The 6,901-nt window shown below is 62.8% G+C and overlaps 1 protein-coding gene across 1 annotated transcript; it reads right to left on the bottom strand.

Annotated features, from left to right (window-relative positions):
- Positions 1–1,942: 1,942 nt before the first annotated feature.
- Positions 1,943–5,916, bottom strand: VSX1 (visual system homeobox 1). The gene is made up of 5 exons (XM_063391727.1): positions 5,490–5,916; positions 5,096–5,174; positions 4,713–4,836; positions 3,689–3,857; positions 1,943–3,123 (listed from the first exon to the last, which is right to left on the bottom strand). The coding sequence occupies exons 1-5, from the start codon at positions 5,857–5,859 to the stop codon at positions 2,858–2,860; spliced, it is 1,008 nt and encodes a 335-aa protein (XP_063247797.1). The 5' UTR covers positions 5,860–5,916; the 3' UTR covers positions 1,943–2,857.
- Positions 5,917–6,901: the final 985 nt, after the last annotated feature.

The raw sequence follows: 6,901 nt of genomic DNA, 5'->3' as shown, positions 1-6,901 counted from the left end.
TCCCCTGACACAGCTTTAGAGCCATTCCCTCGGGTCTCCTTTTGGCTGCTCACCACAGACAAGAGATCAGTGTCTGCCCCTCTGCTTCAGTCGTGAGGAAGCTGCAGAGTCTCCTCAGCCTCCTCCAAACTCAACAAAGTGACCTCAGCTGCTGCTCCGGACCCTTCACCAGCTTTGTAGCCCTCCTTTGGAAGCTCTCTATTAATTTTAGTGGCTGTTTCACCTTGCAGTGCCCAAAACAGCCCCCAGCACTCGGGGTGAGGCCGCCCCGGCGCAGGGCAGAGAGAAAGCCCCGTTCCTCGGTGAGCAGGCGATGCTGTGGCCGGTGCAGCCCGGGCAGGATCGGCCCCGAAGCCTGGAGGAAATCAGAGGCCCCGATCCGCGCCTGTGCCCCTGCCAGAGGCTGCTCCGAGTGCCTGCTGGAGATGCAAGCCGGGAGCAATGAAACACAAACCCCGCAGGGTTCTTGGATTCTGCGGCCACAGCAGACGCCCGGACACGGCCCCGCGGGGTCTTTGGGAATAAGGGCAGGGAGAGAGGGTTCCTTTGCCCCTGGGGCTGCAGCAGCCTCCCGTTCGCTGGGCTGCGGCCGTGTCCCGCCGCCCCGCTCCACACGAGGGAGCCCTCACAAAGCGCTCCCCATCCTCCTGGAGGATTGGCCGAGACAAAGTGACACTGTCAGATATGAATATTGCTGGACGGGAATGGCACCATGAAGACGCCTCGGCAAACGCAGCCCTGCGGCCTCCTCTGCTCCGGGACACCCCTCCCTGCACCCCGTGCCGGGCAGCGGCTCCCAGTCAGTGAGGAGATGTGCGTGTGCTGAACGCTGCCTGGGGATTTACTGACTTCTCTCGCCTGGGCCTCATGGAAGGAATCTCCTGCCTGAGCAAGCCCTTGTGGCCGAGGGCGCCCCGGGGCTCCTTCCAAGGGGAAGCCCCTGGCACCGGGCCCTGCTGTGGCCACCAGGACGGCGGGGGGTCTCACCTGGGGGATGTGGGTGGGTGGCAGACATTGCCTCACATCGGGTTTTCTCCTGCCACGCTCCTGTCCCTGGCGCAGGCCTGGCCCAGGAGCTGTGGCTGGGTCTGGCAGATCTCAGGTAGCTCTCCTCTCGGCTCCTCCTTCCCCGCATGTGGGAGCTGGGAGCCCACCAGCAGCGAGGGGGGTCTGCACCCTGTGCACGCTGGAACTCCGGTGCCTCCCCTTGTCACACTCGTGCTCGCTCTCACAGCGCTGCAGCCAGCACAAGGCAAAGAGCCAGGCCATCTGCAGCAGGCAGGCCTAAGGGAAAAAAAAAATGAAAAAGGATTGCAAGCATCCAGTGCCAGCGTGGCACAGCCCAAATAAAAGGTTTGCAGATGCTGCTCAGGCAGGATTAGGCCTCCAACGTGCTAAGTCTCGGCTCTCAGCGAGCCTAATTGCTGCTGCAATAAGCCCTGGCTGGTCCTTTCCTGAACCGTGCTCTCCACAGCCCCCCCAGCAAACTTTTTTTTTTTTTTTTTTTTCCTGCAAAGCTTGTATTTGCCATGCATATGTTACCCCTCCCCTGGCCATCTGGGGGGGCCTGGCCGAGCAAAGGGGGGAAAGGCAGGAAATCTGCACGTGCCACTCACTGCTCTGCTTTTCCCAGGAACTCTCCCCCCGTCCAGCACAGACTGTGGCTGCAGCTGTGGGAGCAGCCAGGCCCAGCAGCAGAGGCAGGGCCAGGTGGCAGCATCAGTACCTGGCCACACCCCCCCTGAGCTGCATTAGGACACTTTCCAAATTGGAATTACTCAGATTTTAATAAAGCCTTTTGATACTTTTCCGTTATGTTTTGGCTGGTTGACGAAACTGGAGGTGTTCCAGGAGAGCTGCTGAGGCATGTGCATGGACCAGTTCAGCAACTGCCACAAGATGTGTCAAAGGAAGGTAAAAATTGCAGTACAGAGCATGAAAACCAAAGATACACCACAATTTTAATTATGGATGTGTAATAAATAAATGGTGGACAATACAGGAAGAGCCACATTCAAAAATCCTGATTACTAAAGTGCTTTTAGACATAAATATAGGGTGACCAAGAAACAGCTCTGACATTAACACTTTTTACAGACAATTACAAAATATCTTCTTATGTCAACTCACAAAATTGTTTAATTGCTGCAGGGTACTATGGCTTGCTTTTCAAAGAGGTCTGTTCTATCATGCATAGTGTGGCAAGTGACATTCAAGAGTACAAAATCATTGCATAAACAAAACCGTCCTCACCTCCTTCTCCCACATACGAGTTAAGGAAGATACACAGTGTAAATCCAGTGATAAGGCTGCATTGGCAGATCCTCAGGGAGCATAAACCTGCCTGCCAGGTTACACCAGCTTGAGGATGAACCCCACCATGTCTAAAAACCCTGCTGCTCCTGGAGGTGCAAGGTCTGAGTGCTCGGCGTGGAAGGACTCACGCAGGCGCTGCTCCGGGGGAAGGCGTCTGTAACTCCTGCACCCTCCTTGCCCCTGCGTGTTGGAGGAGGGAGCACTCCCAGTGTGCTGCTCCTTGTGCTCCTGGCTGGCTGGGGACGTGGTCCCAGCCCGGAGGGAAGGGGGCTCCTCCCCAGCAGCCATCGGCGCTGAGCACGATGCGCTCCCAGCCTCACCCTGCCCCTGGCCCCACCGCGGCCCCTCTGCCGCCCTCCACCCTGGCTCTGCTGAGAATGAACAGTGTGGAAGTGAGGGGACAAGGGGATGTGTGTGCCCAGTTTTAAAATGCCCTGAATTCAGATAACAGTTCCGTTATTGAAGAAATAAAAATATATATCAATAAATCAATAAATATTGTGGCCTGGCCAGGACGCTGCGAGGCCTGAGCAGCCCGAGCTCAGTGGTCCCTGTCGCTGTGCTCTGGGGGGGACTCCCCGTTGAGGCACTGCCTCAGCACCCCCCTCTTCTCGTGCTTGGCTGTCCTGGAGAGGTCGATGGCCGTGTCCTCCGAGTCTTTTGCAGGCCCAAGCTTGTCGGAGCCCCTCTGGGAACTGGCCTGAGTCCCTTTGAGTTCTTCGTCCTCCTGCTCCATCCGCCAGCCATCTGCCAGCTTCTCTTGGCTCTCTGCCTTCCTGCTTACCTCCATGGACTTCTTGTGCATACCTTACAGAGGGGAGAGAGCAAAGCCAAGGGCACTGGTTGCTTATTTCTGCCTGGGACGGTTCAGAATCACCTCCTGCATTTCTGCTGCTTCCCTCGGTTCTCATCTGCTTCCCAAGGAATGCTCTCTCCAGCTACCAGCCTTTCCCACCCCAGAGCCCTGCCACCTGCCCTCTGCAGCCCGTGGGGACGGCTTGTGGCAAAATTAGTCCCTGTAGCAGGGAAGGCTTGCAGGGAGAGGTGTGCTGTAATGACCCATTCCAACCTGGGTTTTCACTGTGCATGAGCAGAGGGTGGCTCTGAGCTATCTTCAGTTTAGGGGTGGGTGGTAGCGACTTCTTAGAGGACTTGCAACTCCCAAGCTGCCTGCTAGCACTGCAGAGGGATCCCCACCCCTGTGCGTGCACCTGCCTGAAAGGGTTTCCTTTTCCTAGCTGCTCTTTGCAAAGGAGGGAGTGCAAAACCCAGTGCAGCCTGCGTACAGCTCGGGGCCGGGGAGGCCCCACTCGGTTCTGTAAAAGGCAGGGGCAGCCCTGTGGGAGCAGCAGCAGCCCGAGCCCGCACTCACCCAGCAGCCACGGGGCGCAGGATCCCACCAGGCCGCTCTTGGCGGAGTTGAGGATGGACTCGGGCAGGGGGATGGAGTGCCTGACCATGGCCCCGTAGAGGCCGTACTCGGCCATCACGCTGCTGCGGCCCCAGCACTTCTCCCGCTTGCGCCACTTGGCTCTTCGGTTCTGAAACCAAACCTTCAGGGGTAACAGCCAGGAGAGCACGCACGGGGGTCGGGGAGGAGGAGGCCCCGTGCCCGGGAGTCCGGGGCCCACCGGGCACGGGGAGGGTCCATCCAGGGCCGGGGCCGGCCGCGGGGGGCAGACACGGGGTGCGGACACGCAGGCGGCGCCGGGGCGGCGTGTGGGGAGGGGTGTGAGGGGGCACACACGTGGGTGTCGGAGAGGGGAGGGAGGGGGGGAGAGGGAGCACACGTTAACATGAGGCTGATCGTGGCACAGGAGGGTGATCCCAGCCAAAGTCACCCTCTGCAGGGCCCCCTGCCTAACCCACAGAGCACCAAGCTCTCCAAAAAGGGCTCCATAATGCAGTGACCAAAGAGGACAGAACGTGCTCAGGTCCCTCCTCCCACCCCGCTCCTGCATTTGAAGGTTCGAGGGGTGTAGATATCACCAGGCTGCTGCCCAGGCCACCACCTTGTCCTTAAGCCACTGAGCTGTTCCATAGGGGAGCAGGATCAGGCCCTAAAATGCCACGTGTCCCTCAAAGGGACACGCTAGCGAGCATCTCCAGTGTCACAGCCTGGCCCAGCAGCCCCGAATTGCTCCCAGCTCCTGCCTGAGTGGGAGCACACAGCCGAGTTGCCAGCAGTGAGCAGCTGCTGGGGCCAGCTCGGTCCCCTGGGCCTGCATGTCCATTTGGAGGCTGTTCCATGCCAGCGGGCAGAAGCTGAACCTCCCCCGGGCGCCCTGCAGCGTTTCAGTGCCACCACGCTCCCACCACCTGCACTCGTGCCTAGAGCAGAGGAGATGCAGGCAGCCCCCGACTCTGCGGAAGAGAGCACCGCTGCACACACCCACCTGTATCCTGTCCTCCGGCAGCTCCGTCTTCACCGCCAGCATCTCCCGGGCATAGACGTCGGGGTAGTGCGCTTCATTGAAAGCCTTCTCCAGCTCCTCCAGCTGGTGAGCCGTGAACACAGTCCTGCCGAGAGGGGAGAGCATCCTGTCACACCGTCCGGACCCTCGGGCGAACAGCGCGGCTGGCAGAAACCCGCGTGCTGAGGTTTTCCTCCGGGAAATCCTCCCCCCACCCCAGCTGCAGCCCTCCTCTTTCCTCCTCTTCCTCCCTTTATCCCCCTCGGGGAAACGACCGCCCCAGCCTGGGGCTCAGAGGAACAGCGGGAGGATGGTGGCAGCGGCGAGGAGGTGAGAACGGGGACAGCCTGGCTCCCGGGCGCTACCTGTGCCGGCGTTTCTTCCTCTTGATCTGCGAGGTGGACATCTTCAGGTCGCCGGCGTCCCCGGACAGACTGTCCTCATCTGGCAGCAGCATGCGGGAGGGGAAGAGTCACGTTCCCGTCGAGAGCGGGGCAACCGAGCCCAGCTCCCCGAAGGCGGTTCGGGCAGCCCGCGGGTCCCCTCCCACAGCCGAGCCCGGGGCGCCGCAGCGGTGATGCCATCCCGGGGCAGGGGGCGGGAGCCCTCGCTGGCCGGAGGGTCGAAGGCCGGGCATCCCGGCGGGCCGGGCGGGAGGATGCCGGCCGCGGCCGCAGGTGCGAGGCAGCCCCGGCAGCGGCTCCGGACGGGGGCCCCGTGCGCGCCTGAGCGGCCACCCTCGACCCCGACCCCGCTCACCGGAGATGTTCTCCTTGTGGCGGCGGGCGGCGGGAGGCGGCCCGGGCGGCGGGCGGGGGCCGCGGGCGGGCAGCAGCGGCAGCGGGGCGGGCAGCAGGCACGGCGCGCCCGGCCCGCCCAGGCTGCACAGCAGCCCCAGCCCCAGCCCCAGCGCCCCGCCGCCCTCGTAGCCGCCGGCGGTGGCGGCCGGGGGGGGCCCGGGGGGCGGCTGCAGCTCGGCTTCCAGCCCCAGCAGGTCGGTGATGGCGAAGCCCTTGGCCCGCAGCCCCGCGCCTCCCGGCCGCGCCGCCGCCCCGGGTGTCACCGGTACGGGCACGGCCACCGGCCCCGCCGCCGCGCGTCCCCCCGACGGCTCCGCCCGGCCCGGCATCGCCGCCGCCGCCGCCTGGCCCGGCCGCCGCCGCCCGCCGCCCTTTTTATCGTCCCGCCGCCGGTCCCGGCTCCAATCACGCTCCAGACCGGCGGGGGGGTGCTCCCAATCCCCGGATTAAGGGCCTCCGTCCCCCCTCCCGCCCGCACCGGCCCCGCGCCCCTCCCCCGGCCCTCCCCGGCCCCCGCCCGGCCCCCGCCGCCCCCTCTCGCCGGCCCTCCCTCCGTTCCCCCCGCCGGTCCCCTGCGGTTTCGCTCCGATCCTCTCCGGGACCTCCTCTCAGTGCCTGTCCCGCCCCGGCCCAGTCACCCTGTTCCCCCCACCGTCCATAAATCCTCTCTCATCCCCCTGGGTTCCCTCTCCGGGTTTCCTCCCAGGAACCCCCTGCTATGTCCCTGTGTCCCCATATCCCTTCCTCCCGTGCCCGGCAGGCACTCCCCGGTACCCCCACTCCAGCCCTGGACCATTCAGCCCCACATCCCAGACGGGACATCCCGCTGGGGTCGGCACCTAGAGACAGGGATGGGAGCAGGCAGGGCTGTGGGGCAGGACCCTCCCTGACCCCAGGCGCCTTGTCACCAGGGCCAGGGCCACCCCGAGGTGCCTGGCCTCTGTGCTCCCTTTTGCTCCCAGATTCTTGCACCTGGGCTGCAATTTTTCCCCCCTTCCCTTCATCTGTTGATGGAAATGATTTACAACCGGCTTACACGGGCCGCCTGATCCAGGCCCTCATCGGACGGTCAGATTAACCAAGGGTCCTTCTGATAAAGATAATTACAAGGGGACTCCGCATTAACTTTGCATTATTAAAGAAAGACCCAAATCTCCCGCGGCAAGCTGTTCCCGGGATTAGCAGAACAATAACTTTCATTTAGGATAATTGCCGTGGCCGGCGCTGGGGGCTGGCGGGGGGGACCCTCTGGACCGTCGTGCTTCTCACCAAGAAAGCAAACGGGTGTGAGGGGAGCGGGAAGTGTGGGAGTGTGGTCACACTTCCCAAGCCACCAACTCAGGGTTCCTGTGTGCTCAGCCCCACCCAGGG

The sequence above is a fragment of the Prinia subflava genome, chromosome 2, assembly GCF_021018805.1.
Source record: "Prinia subflava isolate CZ2003 ecotype Zambia chromosome 2, Cam_Psub_1.2, whole genome shotgun sequence".
Classification (NCBI taxonomy): Eukaryota; Metazoa; Chordata; class Aves; order Passeriformes; family Cisticolidae; genus Prinia; species Prinia subflava.
Note: the sequence above shows the minus strand (reverse complement) of the source record. Positions and strands in the feature narration are given on the sequence as shown.

Bases quoted from the DNA above. Each gene is read 5' to 3' on its own strand.
- VSX1 (XM_063391727.1), bottom strand. From the start codon at position 5,859: ATGCCGGGCCGGGCGGAGCCGTCGGGGGGACGCGCGGCGGCGGGGCCG. The intron at 4,837-5,095 runs GTAGCGCCCGGG...CCCTCTCGGCAG, and splicing joins AGGAAGAAACGCCGGCACAG to GACTGTGTTCACGGCTCACC. The intron at 3,858-4,712 runs GTGGGTGTGTGC...GTTTGGTTTCAG, and splicing joins TGCCGGAGGACAGGATACAG to AACCGAAGAGCCAAGTGGCG.